General features: G+C 41.5%; 1 protein-coding gene across 1 annotated transcript in view; it reads left to right on the top strand.

The window, feature by feature from the left end:
- LOC311103161 (peroxidasin-like) overlaps positions 1–20,292 on the top strand; it is a gene marked incomplete at its 5' end in the record, with an annotated part of 88,007 nt that overhangs the window by 18,041 nt on the left and 49,674 nt on the right. The window contains 2 exons of the mRNA XM_084144711.1: positions 14,197–14,268; positions 17,287–17,358. Coding sequence (XP_084000837.1) covers positions 14,197–14,268; positions 17,287–17,358 — 144 coding nt within the window. The remainder of the gene's footprint in view (positions 1–14,196; positions 14,269–17,286; positions 17,359–20,292) is intronic.

Raw genomic sequence — 20,292 nt, 5'->3', positions numbered from 1 at the left:
GGTTGCCTCTCTTCCATCCGACGATGGCCCTGCTGACGCCGTTGCTCCTCTCCTGCCAGGTTCTCCCCCTTCATCGCCCTCCGGTACCGGACGGCCTCCTCCTGCGTAATATGTCCCCAGCCGAGGAGGACATCCACCAGCGTTCTCTCCTGCGGGTGTTCCTGTATACGCTGCTTGGTCCTTTTGTGGTGGGTTTTTCTGTCACGATCGTCTTCCAAAGGCGTGGACCAAAGCGCAGCGTTTGTAGCGAACATGACTTTATTAAAGTTAAAGTGCACGAACGAAAAACAATAAACAATGACGGATAGTGAAGTCCTCAGTACACAGACTGAAACATGGAACAAAAACCCACAACCACAAGGTGAAAACACACAGTTTAAATATGGCTCCCAATCAGAGATAACGAGCCGACAGCTGACACTCGTTACCTCCAATTGGGAGTCATTGACCAAACCAAGAAACCACAACCAAAACACAACAAAACGAACACACCCTGGCTCAACATACAAAGTCCCGGAGCCAGAGCGTGACATACGTTTGCCCACTGACAAAGACATGATCAGTCTATAATTTTAATGGTAGGTTTATTTGAACAGGGAGAGACAGAATAACAACAACAAAATCCACAAAAACGCATGTCAAAAATGTTATAAATTGATTTGCATTTTAATGAGGGAAATAAGTATTTGACCCCTCTGCAAAACATGACTTAGTACTTGGTGGCAAAACCCTTGTTGGCAATCACAGACGTTTCTTGTAGTTGGCCACCAGGTTTGCACACATCTCAGGAGGGATTTTGTCCCACTCCTCTTTGCAGATCTTCTCCAAGTCATTAAGGTTTCGAGGCTGACGTTTGGCAACTCGAACCTTCAGCTCACTCCACAGACTTTCTGTGGGATTAAGGTCTGGAGACTGGCTGGGCCACTCCAGAACCTTAATGTGCTTCTTCTTGAGCCACTCCTTTGTTGCCTTGGCCGTGTGTTTTGGGTCATTGTCATGCTGGAATACCCATCCACGACCCATTTCCAATGCCCTGGCTGAGGGAAGGAGGTTCTCACCCAAGATTTGATGGTACATGGCCCCGTCCATCATCCCTTTGATGTGGTGAAGTTGTCCTGTCCCCTTAGCAGAAACCCCCCCCCCCCCAAAGCATAATGTTTCCACCTCCATGTTTGACGGTGGGGATGGTGTTCTTGGGGTCATAGGCAGCATTCCTCCTCCTCCAAACATGCGAGTTGAGTTGATGCCAAAGAGCTCGATTTTGGTCTCATCTGACCACAACACTTTCACCCAGTTCTCCTCTGAATCATTCAGATGTGCATTGGCAAACTTCAGATGGGCCTGTATATGTGCTTTCTTGAGCAGGGGGGCCTTGCGGGCGCTGCAGGATTTCAGTCCTTCACGGCGTAGTGTGTTACCAATTGTTTTCTTGGTAACTATGGTCCCAGCTGCCTTGAGATCATTGACAAGTTCCTCCCGTGTAGTTCTGGGCTGATTCCTCGCCGTTCTCATGATCATTGCAACTCCACGAGGTAAGATCTTGCATGGAGCCCCAGGCCGAGGTAGATTGACAGTTCTTTTGTGTTTCTTCCATTTCGAATAATCGCACCAACTGTTGTCACCTTCTCACCAAGCTGCTTGGCGATGGTCTTGTAGCCCATTCCAGCCTTGTGTAGGTCTACAATCTTGTCCCTGACATCCTTGGAGAGCTCTTTGGTCTTGGCCATGGTGGAGAGTTTGGAATCTGATTGATTGATTGCTTCTGTGGACAGGTGTCTTTTATACAGGTAAAAAGATGAGATTAGGAGCACTCCCTTTAAGAGTGTGCTCCTAATCTCAGCTCGTTACCTGTATAAAAGACACCTGGGAGCCAGAAATCTTTCTGATTGAGAGGGGGTCAAATACTTATTTCCCTCATTAAAATGCAAATCAATTTATAACATTTTTGACATGCATTTTTCTGGATTTTGTTGTTGTTATTCTGTCTCTCACTGTTCAAATAAACCTACCATTAAAATTATAGACTGATCATTTCTTTGTCAGTGGGCAAACGTACAAAATCAGCAGGGGATCAAATACGTTCTTCCCTCACTGTACAGTACTTTAAAAAAAAGTTAGGGGTGTGGATCAGAAAACCAGTCAGTATCTTGTGTGACCACACATCTCCTTTGCATAGAGTTGATCAAGCTGTTGATTGTGGCCTGTGGAAAGTTGTCCCATTCCTCTTCAGTGGCTGTGCGAAGTTGCTGTATATTGTCGGGAACTGTAACACGCTGTTATACACGTCGATCCAGAGTGTCCCAAACATGCTCAATGGGTGACATGTCTGGTGAGTATGCAGGCCATGGAAGAACTGGGACATTTTCAACTTCCAGGAATTGGGTACAGATCCTTCCAACATGGGGCCGTGCATTATCATGCTGAAACATGAGGTGATGGCTGCGGATGAATGGCACAACAATGGGCCTCAGGATCTCGTCACGGTATCTCTGTGCATTCAAATTGCCATCGATAAAATGCAATTGTGTTTGTTGTCCGTAGCTTATGCCTGCCCATACCATAACCCCACCTCCACCATGGGGCACTCTGTTCACAACGTTGACATCAGAAAACTGCTCGCCCACATGACGCCATACATGCTGTCTGCCATCTGCCCGGTACAGTTGAAACCGGGATTCATCTATGAAGAGCACACTTCTCCAGCGTGCCAGTGGCCATCGAAAGTGAGCATTTGCCCACTGATGTCAGTTACGACATCGAGCTGCAGTCAGGTCAAGACCCTGGTGAGGATGACGAGCACATAAATGAGCTTCCCTGACGGTTTCTGACAATTTGTGCTGAAATTCTTTGGTTGTGCAAACCCACAGTTTAATCAGCTGTCCGAGTGGCTGGTCTCAGACAATCCCGCAGGTGAAGAAGCCGGATGTGGAGGTCCTGGGCTGGCGTGGTTACACGTGGTCTGCGGTTGTGAGGCCGGTAGGATGTACTGCCAAATTCTCTAAAACAAAGTTGGAGGCAGCTTATGGCAGAAAAATTAACATTCAATTATTTGGCAACAGCTCTGGTGGACATTCCTGCAGTCAGCATGCCAATTGCACGCTCCCTCAAAACTTGAGACATCCGTGGCATTGTGTTGTGTGACAAAACTGCACATTATAGAGCAGTGTTTCCCAACCAGGGGTACTAGGACCCCTGGGGGTACTTGGCCTATCCACAGGGGGTACTTGAGAAGACTCATGAGACCATAGGTTTACTGGTAAAATGTACATGAGGGGGTACTTCAGGGGTACTCCGGACAGAGCAAAATATACTTGGTGGTACATTAAGACAAAAAGGTTGGGAACCACTGTTTTAGAGTGACCTTTTGTTGTCCCCAGCACAACGTGCACCTGTTTTTTTTTTTTTTTTTTTTTTTTGTCATTTAGCAGACGCTCTTATCCAGAGCGACTTACAGGAGCAATTAGGGTTAAGTGCCTTGCTCAAGGGCACATCGACAGATTTTTCACCTAGTCGGCTCGGGGATTAGAACCAGCAACCTTTCAGTTACTGGCACAACGCTCTTACCCACTAAGCTACCTGCCGCCCTGTTTAATCATCATGCTGTTTAATCAGCTTCTTTATATGCCACACCTGACAGGTGGATGGATTATCTTGGCAAATGAGAAATGCCCACTAACAGGGATGTAAACAAATTTGAGAGAAATAAGCTTTTTGATACATTTCTGGGATCTTTTATTTCAGCTCATGAAACATGGGACCAACACTATACATGTTGCGTTTATATTTTTGTTCAGTATAACTTTATTCACAGACAGCATGGACCTTGCTCTGTCATTATCAGTACACCGATTAAGGCAGGGTGGCACGGTGTATGAGTGTGGGCGATGGGCGGTAGATCCTAGATACTTTCAGTTTGTTTGTTTTCCCTCTGGAGTCAAGCAAATGCATCCAGAAAGTTTGCACAGTATCAAAACTGTGTTGTGTTCAGGTTTCTATTTCCAACAGTATCTGCAGTGCCAAGACCTACAAGTCTGTTTCTGCTGCTACTTTGTGTTACCTGTTTTCGGTCAAGGTGATGAGTAGAATGTTGTTCTAAAATGTTTTGGCTTCAGTGGCCTGATAAGCTTTGGAGGGGGAGCAGTGCCATCAAAAGATGAACTTGAGTTAATGGACTCTGTCAATGAAGCTTGTTCAAAAACCCTCCAATGAACATCAATAGGCAAAACAAAATTATCCACAACATCTGAACAACCTCCTGCTGATGAAAGGAGTCTGTTTGCTGTGGAGTCAGACAGACAGACAGACGGACAGGCTCAAGTAGCAAATAACTGTTTATTGGAGGTCTGCCCAATCTGTTCCTGTTGTTACTCAATGACACTCCTCTTCCTCCCAGTTTTCTCACTACTCCATGGTGATAAGCCACTGTGTCGAGCACCAGCTGACTCTGGCTCCAGACGCTCCTTTATCTGGCATGGTCAACTCATTTACTGCTGGGATCACAATGCCATATTGTTCGCCTGTTGTTTACCATAGTCAGACTGGTGGCTATTTGAGGAAGGATGTTTGAGGCCATTAATGTTAGAAGAATTATGAGGGAAAAAAGTATTTGATCCCCTGCTGATTTTGTACGTTTGCCCACTGACAAAGAAATGATCGATCTATAATTTTAATGGTAGGTTTATTTGAACAGTGAGAGACAGAATAACAACAAAAAACACATGTAAAAAATGTATATGTGCTTTCTTGAGCAGGGGGACCTTGCGGGCGCTGCAGGATTTCAGTCCTTCACGGCGTAGTGCGTTACCAATTGTTTTCTTGGTGACTATGGTCCCAGCTGCCTTGAGATCATTGACAAGATCCTCCCGTGTAGTTCTGGGCTGATTCCTCACCGTTTTCATGATCATTGCAACTCCACGAGGTGAGATCTTGCATGGAGCCCCAGGCCGAGGGAGATTGACAGTTATTTTGTGTTTCTTCCATTTGCGAATAATCGCACCAACTGTTGTCACCTTCTCACCAAGCTGCTTGGCGATGGTCTTGTAGCCCATTCCAGCCTTGTGTAGGTCTACAATCTTGTCCCTGACATCCTTTGAGAGCTCTTTGGTCTTGGCCATGGTGGAGAGTTTGGAATCTGATTGATTGATTGCTTCTGTAGACAGGTGTCTTTTATACAGGTAAAAAACTGAGATTAGGAGCACTCCCTTTAAGAGTGTGCTCCTAATCTCAGCTCGTTACCTGTATAAAAGACACCTGGGAGCCAGAAATTTTTCTGATTGAGAGGGGGTCAAATACTTATTTCCCTCATTAAAATGCAAATCAATTTCTAAAATTTTTGACATGCGTTTTTCTGGATTGTTTTGTTGTTATTCTGTCTCTCACTGTTCAAATAAACCTACCATTAAAATTATAGACTGATCATTTCTTTGTCAGTGGGCAAACGTACAAAATCAGCAGGGGATCAAATACTTCTTTCCCTCACTGTAAATGGTAAAGGTTTTGAATGTGAATTTGTAGGCATACTAGTTGTCTTGAGTGAAACAGTGATTGCAGTACTGCTGTTTAGATGCTACTGCAGGTATAATGGTCCACCTCTGACCTTATCTGGCCTGATTGGGGTTTCTTGTGATCCGCTCTGTTGGGAAACACAGTCCTCCATACTACTATACTGTAAGGGTAGGCTACACACACTTTAGGGGACAAGTGCTTCTGTTGACAAAGGCATCATTCATCCACCGCAATCAATAGAGGGTGTAGTCTACCTACCTGATCCTGATATGTATCTGATACCAACAGCCATAAAGTGCTCCCTTGTTATTTTAGCCCTGACTTATTTCTGCCCTTCCCTTTTCCCATAAATACTAGGGCCGGAACGATACCAGTATCGCAATATTTTTTCTATGGCAAAAATGAAAACACGAAGCAGACTAAACTCTTTGGTCCTTTAAAAACCTGCTGTATAAATATTGTGTGCTACAGCTTGGAAATTAAATAAATGTGACTCTGGATGACAACATAATGTTTGTTTCTAACATTAGGGCTGTTTTCCTAATGTAGTTAAATCCGCATCGTGTTTTACTTCCTTGCCACGATACTAACAACTATACTGGTATCGTCCCGGCCCTAATAAATACATACTATTTGGAGAATGTTGCTGTATGTCTATTTTGGACAGCGTTGTTGTAAGTAGGGATTATCAGCCAAGTGCTTGGAGTAGAGAATGTGTGCCTGATGGATAGGTACGCTTTGTCATTTGAGCTTTCCAAAGTTTTTGTTTACTTCTTCAACCTCAGGGCACCCCATCAGTCTTTTCTCCCAAACACTTTTCAGCAGCCTTCGGCTGGTTCTAGTGTCTGGTTCTTATAACGCTTTCCTGCCTCAATCTAACACAAACACACACACTCACATACACACGCACACACACACACACACACACACCTTTACTTTCATGTTTGAGGTGTGCAGGTACGTAGGTGCTGCCTGAACCAGCATGTAGCAGCCCCCAGAGCCCCCTTGTCCCTCCACCCCTTCCCCCCTCTCCTCCTTCCTTCCCTGGGCCTGGAGTCTGCGGGGCAGCCCCTGTTCCTGCATGTCTTGTCAGAGCTCTGCACTCCCTGACTCACAGGTTGGCTGCCTGGAGATGGGTCTCCCCTTCAAGGCATACAACTTAAACAGTTATCTTCCATCTATAAACACCAGCTTTATTAGGGAAGTGTGAATATCCATGTTCAGGGAAAGGAGGTATGTAGAGTATGCATAGAAGCATGGCTGAGGAATGAAAAATGAGTTTGAACTAATTTCACCCTCAGTTTCTACTGCTTCTCATGTATTTTATTAGGGAGGAGCATACTGTAGAAAAGTTGAGCTGTTTTGGAAACAAGTTTCCTTTTGTCATTATTGCTTTTGGTATGTGGTCCGCTATGCTTGCATTTCTTTTTCTATGCATTTCTTCTTGCGTTTCTTCCACTCCTGACTGCATGTGCTGCCATATAAATGGAATGCTACTGCTGCAGGGAGGGGGGCATTGCCTAGGCAACCAAAGACGAATTTGCTACAACACCTTGCTTGTTTTAGCAAGGAGCAACAAAGTTTTATCATGTTGTTATTTGTCCATGTTACCGCACGAATATCCGGCCATCCCGTCTTCAGTCAGCTGTTCATTCCACACACCAAAAATGGTTATGACGGTTATTTTATTTTCATGACGGTCTTCACCCATAACCGTCGGTTATACGGTAATTGTACCAGCCCTAAATGTTATGTTACTTGACTTCCGTTGAGTTTGAAGGGGCTGTAGATGGTCAGATATCAGAGCAGTGTTTCTGATAGAGGGTGAACGGCGCTCAGCTGGCTTCCTGCTCCTCCTGCTCTCCTGCTCTCCTCTAGCCAGTGGTGCACACAGCCTTTGTTGAGGGTTCTATCTGAAAGGAAGTGAGTATTTAAAAAGTTGGGCTCTATAATTGGATCAATATGCAGGGATTTACAGAGTGAGTGACCCATAAACATTTCACTGGCAATGAAATCAGGTCGCTTAGTTTTTTGGTGGACATTTTCACAGAAACATGAGAAAGGAAGAAATCCAGGAATGTATAGTTTTTATGATTTGGTCTTCAGTGATTATTGTGCATGTGGTAACTAGGGCTGAGCGATATGGCCAAAATATCATATCACAGTATTTTTCAAATTGTTAAAGTATGATGATATTTTACTGTATTTTATGTTTATGAATAAAACAAGTTATACATTTGCTTTATGAGTAGTGCGTGACCCTCCTGTTGCAACACATACATTCTAAGTGATTTCAATTGGTCTTTCTCCATTCTGATTGTTTTATACTGTTCAATTCAACTTCAACCCAAAATCATTTCCTGCATTTCCATCAATTTCTACATTTCCTCCACTCATTTGAGATAATTCCCACACTGCCACGTAGGGCTGCACGAGATGGGCAAAAGAAATAGGCCTTATTTTTAACCAAATGTTAAAATTGCGATTTGACTTCCGATTTAGAGCAAAACACTTGGGTGAACTGTTGGAATCAAGGAAATAGAATGTTTATTCTAATTCTATAGTTAGAATATAAATAACAGTGGGCACTTTGAATACAGTGTTGTTTGACATGACAACGAATGAAAATGCCAGGGAGGAGTTATTGTGACAGGGTAGGAACCAAAGAGATGGTCAGTGTTTCCTAGGGGAACCTATAATCTTTGGCTACATTAAGTCTTTCTTCATGTAGCCAACATATTCATGCTTCGCCTATTCCTTTTTGATTTAGAAGATTCGGTTGCACAAACAACATACCTACACCAGCACTGGTATTAGGCTGTATTAGCTAGGCGCTACGTTTGCTCTGACTCAGTACATTTATTAGCTAGGTAGCTAGTCAGCTAACTCGCGATTAGCATTAGCGGCTAACACGATTTAGCTAAAACTTGCTACGAAAATACAAACTAGCTGTTTGCAGATGTAAGAAACACAAACTAATAGTGTAATTATAGAACGCTTGTGGATTTATATTAAGAAACAAATTGGAAACATCGTTGTCATCAACATTGTTGCATGTGCTGCATTGACCATGCAGACTGAACGCAAGTGTCTCCAGAGTTGACAGGTCTAGCTAAAATTTCTAGCCCAATGACTACTCAAAACCCGCCCACAAGGCCTGAAAACTAGCCCACATTTGTTTTTCGCAGCAAGAGAGGAGTTGCCACATTTAGCTAAAGAACCCCTTTTCAATAACCTTATCGAGCAAATTAAGAAGGAATATCAATTTAACTTCTAACGACCTAAAGAAGCAAAATTCGGTTTTCCATCAAAGTAATAATTATTGTGAGCTAATGTGACTAATAAAGGAATTTGAATATGTCGCAAGAGAAAATATAATTTGCCCTTATTAAACTTCAAAAAAATAAATGTTAGGCTATTTTCTGGCACTTGTGCCGTTATTATGTGCCAGATGTTAAGACTACAAACCGTTATAAATGGCCTATTTGCAAGATTGACTTGTCATTTCAATAGGCATAGGCAAGGCCTACTGACTAAAATATGGGTTTATGATTGTAATTCAACTTTGCAATGGTTTGGTTAGCTAGATGCAGGTAGCCTATAACCCTTGATATGCCTACATCTCATGTCAGATAGCCTACAATAGCCTAGGAAAGATGTAGGCAAGATGTAAGATGAATGAGCAGCTTGCTCACTGAATCAAATATTAATAATATGGATATGAACTGTTTAGGCCTATGCTTGTCAACAAAAGCCAGTGTTTTTTTTGTACCTGTAGCCTAATCTGACTGACTGTTACCTTCAATCTAATGCATTCTATTAAACAACTGATCAGCAATTGTGATAGAACTGTGACCATGATCACAATTGATAACTTCCAATTTCATTAACTAAACATGGCCATTAATAATTGCATAATAACACAGGGCTACAACAACAATGAAGTTATAATATAACCTATTTATTAAATCCAGTGGTGTAAAGTACTTAAGTAAAAACACTTTAAAGTACTACTTAAGTACTTTTTTTTGGAGAAGTATCTCTACATTACTCTTTATATTTTTGACAACTTTTACTTTTACTTCACTACATTCCTAAAAATATGATGTACTTTTTACTCCATACATTTTCCCTGACACCCGAAAGTACTCGTTACATTTTGAATGCTTAGCAGGACAGGAAAATGGTCAAAATCACACACTTATCCACAGAACATCCCTGGTCATCCCTACTGCCTCTGATCTGGCGGAATCACTAAACACACACGCTTAATTTGTAAATGATGTCTGAGTGGTGTAGATAGCCCCTGGCTATCCATAAATTTAAAAAACAAGAAAATGGTGCCATCAGGTTTGCTTAATATGAGGAATTTGAAATGATTTATACATTTACTTTTGATAATTAAGTAAATTTAAAACCAAATACTTTCACATTTACTTGAGTCATTTTCTATTAAGGTATCTTTATTTTTATTCAAGTATGACAATTGGATACTTTTTCCACCACTGATTAAATCAATTTGACAGCTCCAGATAGGCTACACAAGTGGCACAAATTGATTTGCATTGACTCCAGTGATATCATAGTTTGAATTTATTTGTTGTATAAAATGGTAGGCTACAGTAGCCTACATAGGCATATAAATGAATAGGCTAATCGATGGCCAACAGATGCAAATGTATCATTCTCCACTTTTAATGTCATTTTCATTGTGGACTTTTCCCATAACAGAAGCACTCGTGCTGCGCTCGAAACCCAAAAACTGAGCATGCGTAAAACCCTTTGCTTCATACGGTTTTCCATGAGCAGACGATATTTGAATGCAGTTTAAAGCACCTCCGAGCGAATTTATCTAATACGCTCTAGAGCGCCTAAACTCGTTTTCCTGTTTCCACCGTTATTTCTTGACACGCATCAGTTCTAGCGCATTAATATGTTTTATGGAAAAGGGGTTGGAAATACACAACAGGACAAAAGTTTTAGAACACCTACTCATTCAAGGGTTTTTCTTTATTTTTAACATTGTATAATAATAGTGAAGACATCAAAACTATGAAATAACACATATGGAATCATATAGTAACCAAAAAAGTGTTAAACAAATCAAAATATATTTTATATATTAGATTCTTCAAAGTAGCCACCCTTTCCCTTGATGACAGCTTTGCACACTCTTGGCATTCTCTCAAACAACTTCACGTGGAATGCTTTTCCAACAGTCATGAAGGAGTTCCCACATACGCTGAGCACTTGCTGGCTGCTTTTTCTTCACTCTGCGGTCCAAGTCATCCCAAACAATCTCCGTTGGGTTGAGGTCAGGTGATTGTGGAGGCCAGGTAATCTGATGCAGCACTCCATCACTCTCCTTCTTGGTCAAATAGCCCTTACACAGCCTGGAGGTGTGTTGGGTCATTGCTCTGTTGAAAAACAAATGATAATCCCACTAAGCGCAAATCAGATGGGATGGCGTAACGCTGCAGAATGCTGTGGTAGCCATGCTGGTTAAGTGTGCCTTGAATTCTAAATAAATCACTGACAGTGTCACCAGCAAAGCAACCCCACACCATAACACCTCCTCCTCCATGCTTTACGGTGGGAAATACACATGTGGAGATCATCCGTTCACCCACACCGTGTCTCACAAAGACACGACGGTTGGAACCAAAAATCTCAAATTTGGACTCCAGACCAAAGGACAAATTTCCACCGGTCTAATGTCCATTGCTCGTATTTCTTGGCCCAAGCAGGTCTCCTCTTCTTATTGGTGTCCTTTAGTAGTGGTTTCTTTGCAGCAATTTGACCATGAAGGCCTGATTCACACAGTCTCCTCTGAACAGTTTATGTTGAGATGTGTCTGTTACTTGAACTCTGTGAAGCATTTACTTGGGCTGCAATTCTGAGGCTGGTAACACTAATGAACTTATCCTCTGCAGCAGAGGTAACTCTGGGTCTTCCATTCCTGTGGCGGTCCTCATGAGAGCCGGTTTCATCATAGCGCTTGATGGTTTTTGCGACTGAACATAAATAAACTTTCAAAGTTCTTGAAATGTTCCGTATTGACTGACCTTCATGTCTTAAAGTAATGATGGACTGTCGTTTCTCTTTGCTTATTTTAGCTGTTCTTGCCATAATATGGAGTTGGTCTTTTACCAAATAGGGCTATCTTCTGTATACCCCTCCTACCTTGTCACAACACAACTGATTGGCTCAAACACATTAAGAAGGAAAGAAATTCCACAAATTAACTTTTAAGAAGGCACACCTCATGAAGCTGGTTGAGAGAATGCCAAGAGTGTGCAACGCTGTCATCAAAGCAAAGGGTGGCTATTTGAAGAATCTCAAATATAAAATATATTTTGATTTGTTTAACACTTTTTTGGTTACTATATGATTCCATATGTGTTATTTCATAGTTTTGATGTCTTCACTATTATTCTACAATGTAGAAAATAGTAAAAATAAAGAAAAACCCTTGAATGAGTAGGTGTTCTAAAACCTTTGACCGGTAGTGTAGGTGTCTCTGTAATGACAATCTAAATAGTCTGGTCAGCAGCAGCAGGTCACAGTTAAATATATATTTGTATGAAATTTCCATGGCGGCCGCGGTGAAATTTAGGAGAAGCCAAAAAAAGCTGCAACCTGCGACCAATACATTTTCACCCGCAACATTTTTTTCAAAGTAGCCCAATTAATCGGGAAAATCGTAGACATGGCAACCCTGAGTGTCTCGTGGTCAAGCAACAGGAAACGCTCTCCTTGAGTGACAGGGGGCAGGGCTAGGTCTGGTTGGAAATAACATGGAGAGAGAGGGAAAGAGAGAGAGAGAGAGAGCGCGGAGAGGGATGACTCAAATAGGGGTGTAAACTATAAAAATGATCGTTACACATGGCATATCACATTTAAGAAACCAAACATTCAAATACCGTTATAGAAGGTAAAGTAAAAACTCAAGCCAGTCCTTCCATCAATTCCGGTATATAGTAAAATACGGTATACTGCCCAGCCCTAGTGGTAACTGGTAGGGCTGGGATGATACAGGGAGCAGACCAAACTCTTGAAAACAGGAAGCAGACCAAATTTTTCGGTCATTTAAAAAGCTGCTGTATGTAAAATATTGTGTGCTATAGCTTGGAAAATAAATGTGACTATGGATGACAACATAATTATGTTTATTTCCAACATTAGGGCTGTTTTTATAGAGAAGTTAAATCAGATTTGTGTTTTGTTTCCTTGCCACGATACTAACGAGTATCTTGATACTGATCCCAGCCCTAGTAACTAGGCAACATTAATACAAAGCAAATACAGACCAAAAGTGAATAAGAACCCCATGTTCCAGATGGAATTCACAGCATTGAAAAGTAGACCATCTTAGAGAAGACCATGTCAACAAAGGTGAAAGAGAATGGACACAGAACTCGCATCTTTACTGACAAAGTAGAAAGATAGTTTGAATGCTTGAAATCCTTTATCAGTGTTCTATCCCAATGACTTGACTTTACTCCCAGTTACCCACTCAGCAACACTTAAAGACGGCATCATTGGAATCACTCTGTTAGTGGAGCATGTGGGCGTATTGTGACCTGGAGTCTGTCAGTTAATGTTAAGGTCATTACAGAGTAGCTGATGAGAGTGATTTCTATTACCCATAGTTGAATGTGGGTAGCAGGGTGCTTGATTTAGCATTCCATCTCCTAAACATAGAGATAAAGGATATTTGTGTTGTGTCTCCAAAACCAACTTGTCTTGACTCTGTTACTGTGGCTGGACTCTGTCTTCTGGACTGGGAAGTTATGGTCCTTGTTGTTAGGGCTTTGCAGCGAGGCTATCTGCTCATTGTTCTAAACACCCAATAATGGCCCCTCTGAGGGCAGTGACTTGTATGACAATGTAATGCAATGACGGGAAAATAGGAATATTTTCAAGGCAGCAGCAACAAACCCTCTCTTCTCTCTTGTACCCCTCAGTATGTCCTTCATATGGATAGCTGGTTCCACTTACAGAGCATTTTTTTCTCTCCGTCTTATGAAAATACATTTGGCAAATTACTCAGTTGAAGGTCTTAGAGGCTAAGTTCCACAAGCATAACTTCATTGTTTAGAAATGTTCCCATTTCACTGAATGAGACAATGTGTGTCTAGCTCTAAATGCCATACGTAGTTTTAATAGAATTACTTAACCCTATTATGGCCTACCTACCTCTTTTAGTTACAAACCAAATAGTGTTTTAGTGTGGTGTTAGAGGCCTATCAGTATAAGTCATTTGTCATAGTGGACATGAGTGGTTAATGTCATGACATGATTTCATCACTTTATAACGAGAGGGTCAAGTAAAGTGATAGGTTACTAAACTCCCTCGTCTCCCTGACAGCCATGACGAAGCTCTTCATTGTTAGCTTTAGGGCAAATGTTAAGTAAACCAATCCCCATTATTAAACCTCGATGAATGGCATTCCTGTGATATGAATAAGGTGGCTATTATTCATCCTTTATAATAAACACTGTTAGTGGAGATTCCTAAGGGGTTTGGATACACATGGAATATACTGAAGTATATTGTAATCATTGTATCAGCCTGTTTCAATATAGCCATCAGCCAGTAAAAACTTTGCCATGTTGATGATTGGTTTGACAGACTCGATTGTCTCAATGTTGTTCATGACTGTGTTTTTCCTGTTTTTCCCTCCATAGAGACCTGAGGTTCAACAAAATCAAGGACTTACAGCCTGGCTCCTTCAAACGGCTAAAGAACCTCAACACACTGTAAGTCTCCCTCCTTCCACCCTCCTCTATCTATTCCCCTACACACTCAGCAATTGAAAATAGGGTAATTGAATTGGTACCGGAGAACTCACTGCAAATGCATTTAAACTGAGCATATACACTTACGTAATCACCATTTATCAGGAGTCAACTACTCCTGTAAGCCACATCTCTTCCCAGAAACATCCAGTTCTCTTTGTTTATCTTTTGTCCCAAGACTCAGAAACATGTCACATCATTAGTGGTCCCTGGAAAGTCCTGCAGTCAGTCAGTCCACACACATGAACACTGAGTGGCAGATTCTTGCTCTCTATTCTGTTGTGGCTTCACACATGTAGGTCACCTCATAATCTGGGAGGAATTTATTTTTCCCCTTCACTCTCCCAGCCATCTATCATGGCCCAGCCCTGCTAGCCTGCTAGCCTACAGTCAGCCATGTGGCAGGGAACACCCAATGAGGCTAGTGTGTGAATATGAAGAATTGTTCATGGAGAGAGGTAGGGCCAGGGAATGTTAAGACAGAGAAAGACCAGATGAGATTTTCCTACAGCATCAGATCGACCGGCTAGCAATGTAGTCTATGGAGCTCCATATTTCATAGAGAACTATTCACGGCTTCAACCTCTGTCTCACAGACTGAAGAATAACACTGGATCTAAAGCTTGCTGGTCTTTCAACTGGGTAGACGGTTCAATATTAGTCTCAGGCAGACAGAAAAAGATGTCTGGCTCTTACGTGAAGGAAAGACTGGAGGGGCCTACTGCCAGTATTTTTCTGCTTCAGTCTGTGACAGAATGTGTCTAGCTGTCACTCTGAACATTGATTATACAATAGTGTATGTAGAGTTCATCAGTGTTTAAATTTAAAGAAAAATCCAAGGCAGGGTGCAAAGGCCCCTGGTACAGCATCCATCACCAAAATGTTCAAAAGAAGCCAATTGAGACCAAATGTTTTTAGGCAAAAGAGCGAGGTGAAGAGGCATGTTCTGCCCAATTAATGTTCTGCTTATACAGTACCAGTCAAAGGTTTGGACACACCAACTCATTCCAGGGTTTTTCTTTATTTTTACTATTTTCTACATTGTAGAATAATAGGGAAGACATCAAAACGATGAAATAACACATTTGGAATCATGTAGTAACCAAAAAAGTGTTAAACAAATCAAAATATATTTTCTATTTGAGATTCTTCAAATAGCCACCCTTTGCCTTGATGACAGCATTGCACACTTGGCATTCTCCCAACTAGCTTCATGAGGTTGTCACCTGGAATGCATTTCAATTAACAGGTGTGCCTTGTTAAAAATTAATTTGTGGAATTTCTTTCCTTCTTAGTGCGTTTGAGCCAATCAGTTGTGTTGTGACAAGGTAGGGGGGTATACAGAAGATAGCCCTATTTGGTAAAAGACGAAGTCCATATTATGGAAAGAACAGCTCAAATAAGCAAAGAGAAACGACAGTCCATCATGACTGTAAGACATAAAGGTCAGTCAATCCGGAAAATGTCAAGAACTTTGAAAGTTTCTTCAAGAGCAGTCGCAAAAAACATCAAGCGCTATGATGAAACTGGCTCTCATGAAGACCACCACAGGAAAGGAAGACCCAGAGTTCATTAGAGTTACCAGCCTCAGAAATTACAGCCCAAATAAATGCTTCACAGAGTTCAAGTAACAGACACATCTCAACATCAACTGTTCAGAGGAGACTGCATGAATCAGGCCTTCATGGTCGAATTGCTGCAAAGGAACCACTACTAAAGGACACCAATAATAAGAAGAGACGTGCTTGGGCCAAGAAACACGAGGAATGGACATTAGATCGTGGAAATCTGTCTTTCAGTTTGATATGTCCAAAATTGAGATTTTTGGTTCCAACCGCCGTGTCTTTGTGAGACGCAGAGTAAGTGAACGGATGATTTCCACATGTGTGGTTCCCACCGTGAAGCATGGAGGAGGAGGTGTGGTGGTGTGGGGTGCTTTGCTGGTGACACTGTCAGTGATTTATTTAGATTTCATGGCACACTTAACCAGCATGGCTACCACAGCATTTTGCAGTGATACGCCATCCCATCTGGTTTGCACTTATCATTTGTTTTTCAACAGGACAATGACCCAACACACCTCCAGGCTTTGTAAGGGCTATTTGACCAAGAAGGAGAGTGATGGAGTGCTGCATTAGATGTCCTGGCCTCCACAATCACCCGACCTCAACCCAATTGAGATGGTTTGGGATGAGTTGGACCGCAGAGTGAAGGGAAAGCAGCCAACAAATGCTCAGCATATGTGGGAACTCCTTCAATACTGTTGGAAATGCATTCCAGGTGAAGCTGGTTGAGAGAATGCCAAGAGTATACAAAGCTGTCATCAAGGCAAAGGGTGGCTACTTTGAAGAATCTCAAATATAAAATATAAAAAATTTGTTTAACACTTTTTTGGTTACTACATGATTCCATATGTGTTATTTCATAGTTTTGATGTCTTCGCTATTATTCTACAATGTAGAAAATAGTAATAAAGAAAAACCCTTGAATGAGTAGGTTTGTCCAAACCTTTGACTGGTACTGTACATATCATACCCTTTTCCAAAACAGATTTTTCTGCATTAATGCCCATTTCTTTGGCACTAAGTTGAGGGATCACCAACTAGGGCCTTTATTGGAAAATGATTTTGTAGTGTTGCAGAAAGTCAGTGACAGCCATTCTTTTTCCTTGTCCAGATTTTACCTCATAGATCTGGCAGCCATTAGAAATGCAGAACAAATTGTGACAGTCTGTAGGAATCGAACCAGATGCTCTATAGAACAGCTACAATGTGCCAGGGATCTGAACTATATTATGTACTCTGGAAGGTTGAACTGTGTTTAAACTGGCATTGGCCTAGCATTAGATCATGACACAATAGTATGCCAGCATGGGCCACTTTCAACTTGTTTCTACTAGTCGGTATGGATTCATTTTGTGTAAGTGTAATACTCCATTGGGAGGTCTTTCAAATAATGGCCATTCTCTTGACTTTACAGCCTCCTCAACAACAACCACATCAGACGGATACCCAGAGGAACCTTTGAAGACCTGGAAAATCTCAAATATCTGTGAGTTGTTATGCTTTTATGTCAATGTTATTCTCTTCTGAATGTCAAGTCATTGATCGATTGGTTTCATTGAAACAGTGTGGCAGCCATTTTCTCTGACAGGCCCAATAGGCCAAGGGTTGTTGTTTGAGTTTCACTCTGCTCCTCGTCGGCTGATGATTAAGCATTGGGAAACCTGTCTCGAACTTCTGTCTGGAAACAAAACACAAACACACTATGTGGCTGTAAATTGGACGTTGCTACATTGCTCAGTCAGAACAGAACAAGTGTGTTACTGTGGTAAATGAAATGAAGTAAGACAAAAAAAAATAACCCCCATTGTCTAATCCTCTGTACTTATCTGTCTCTGCGTGGTGACCTGAAGGCAATGAGGAGTACAGAGGTGGGCTTGAGCAGCAGTCAGGCAACACGGGTTATGCAGTATGGTTTAGTTTCAAGTTTTAATGTCACATGCACAAGTACAGTGAAATGACTTTCTTGCGAGCTCTAACCCCAACAATGCAGTAATCAATAACAATGTAATACTAAAAAGAGAACAAAAACACGCAAGATATAAAAATAAGAAGAACACGATAAAGTATGTAAGCATACTATATACAGGGCCTGTTCCAGTACCATATTTACAATGTGCAGGGTACTGGATCGATAGAGGTAGATATGTATAGGGGTATGGTGACTAGGCACCAGGATTATGATAAACAGTGTAGCAGCAGCATATATGATAATTGTATGTGAGTGGGTGTGTGTAGAGTCTGTATAAATGTATATGCATATTATGTGTATGTGAGCAATTGATGGAGTGAGTGTTTGTATGTGTGTTGGAGTATCAGTGTGCATAGTGCAGGGTTCCCCAAGTGGCGGCCCGCCGACCAAATTTGGCCCGCGGGTAGATTTATTTGGCCCCCCATGTTTTCGGAGCAAGAAATTATAATTATCGATCAGTGGATAATATATATTTTTTAATGTATGGCACACGAGACACCTGTCTGATTCACGTCTGTCTGAGTGGACTAATCCATTGCGGAGGCACACCAGTATCACCAGTAGTACATTTACCGGTAATTACCATCATTTTTAATCAACAAAGTTTATTTGGTTACAGTAATTTCTGTTAATGCATTCAATATATCATTATTAGTCTTACCGTTGTCATTGTAGGAGTGGACATGTTGTTTGCAGAGTGCACAACCTAGGCTACAAAATGTTTTGGTTTATTTCATTCCATTTACTAGTCAATTTATTAATTGTCTTTTGTTTGGAGCGCTCCTGTCAATCTTGAGTAAGGACACACACCTGATTACGCATAGAAGTAGGCCTAGGCTACCTGGCCTGCGCACAAATGTAAATGTAAATGTGCCCATTTAGGGATCTGATACTATTTCTGATTGTCTTAACTCACCATCAAAGTGGAGCTACTTTTTATAGGTTGCAAGTTTGCTAGCAGGAGCTTTGGGCCAAACCAAGTTAATAGTTAATACAATGTTTCAAGTTCCTTGCAGACAAGCCATGCGTAGCTAATGTGATTCATGGGATATTTATTTTTATCCGGATATTTTCTACCTGCGGGCTGCAATGCTTTTATTTGTTGGCTATTTTTACATATGTGACCGACCGGCTCGATTCGGTCTTATGTAGCAACATTTGAAATTGTGTTTTTTACATTGGATAAACGTAGAGACTCAGAGCTAAAAAATGGTATATCATACACTACAGTTGAGGAACAATGGGAAAGTAATTCAGCTTTGAAAGTTGATAAACTTGTAACCTCACTTTTGAGAAAATGGTCCTTGAATGTATTGGCACACCTACTGGAGAGCTCTTCTTTGTCTACACCCATTCAGCATCGTTCACACCCTCTTAAGCTTTAGCCCCACCCAGCTCTTTAAGGATTCACATGTGAGGCCATGTACTAAACAACCAAAGATTTCAAGACTAAAAGCTTGTTTATACAACGGGTGTGTTCGTAAATTCAATTTGGAGTGCCAGACTGTGCTCAGAGTGCGCTCTGGACGTTCGTAAACTCAGAGCGTTGTTAGATTGTCTGTTCGTAAATTCAGAGCGGTTCGCTCTCGGAGCGTTCAGAGCGCACACTGGACACTCTGGCCGAGGAGCAGGGTTGATCCAAGCGTTCTGACCTAACAACAGCAGTCAAGCACCCAAGCTAACTGGCTAACGTTGGCTAGCTTGCTAGCTACTTCCAGACACAAATGAGGGAACAGCTCACTCTGACCATTTTACTCGCCCTAGCAGAGATGGTTAGGGTGTTTTTATGTTATCCAGAGCATTGGTGACTGCAACTGTGCTGCTGGCAACAATTTAATTACGCCTTTTTGCCAACGTTTACTGACACCAGCCATATTCAATGAGTGTTGAGCGTTCGCAAATTCGTCAGTTATTCTGCACTCTGGCACACTCAGATGAGTGCTCTGAAATGGGAGTAGATAGCCATGCAATGGCAATAGAAGTTACTTTTAGGTTTGTATCATTTTCATTTAGATAGAATTTTGATTAAACACATGACATTTATTTTGAGATATGGAGACTTTATTATAAATTAAATGAAACTGTTCCACGAAAATGTGCATATGAAAATCATAACTGGCATGCAGATCAGTAGAAATGGTAAGATAACTTGGCACTCCAAATTGAAAACGTTGCCGAACAGGTATTTTTTCTTCTGGTTAGGCTAAATTGATATCTGGCTCCCTCTTTAGTAATTTCTGTGTCTTAAGATTTTATTCAAAGGGTGTGTCTATACAGTTGAAGTCGGAAGTTTACATACACTTAGGTTGGAGTCATTAAAACTTGTTTTTCAACCACTCTACACATTTCTTGTTAACAAACTATAGTTTTTGCAAGTCGGTTAGGACATTTATTTTGTGCATGACACAAGTAATTTTTCCAACAATTGTTTACAGACAGATTATTTCACTT

This window comes from Coregonus lavaretus, assembly GCF_964263955.1.
Source record: "Coregonus lavaretus genome assembly, chromosome: 27".
Taxonomy (NCBI): Eukaryota; Metazoa; Chordata; class Actinopteri; order Salmoniformes; family Salmonidae; genus Coregonus; species Coregonus lavaretus.
Note: the sequence above shows the minus strand (reverse complement) of the source record. Positions and strands in the feature narration are given on the sequence as shown.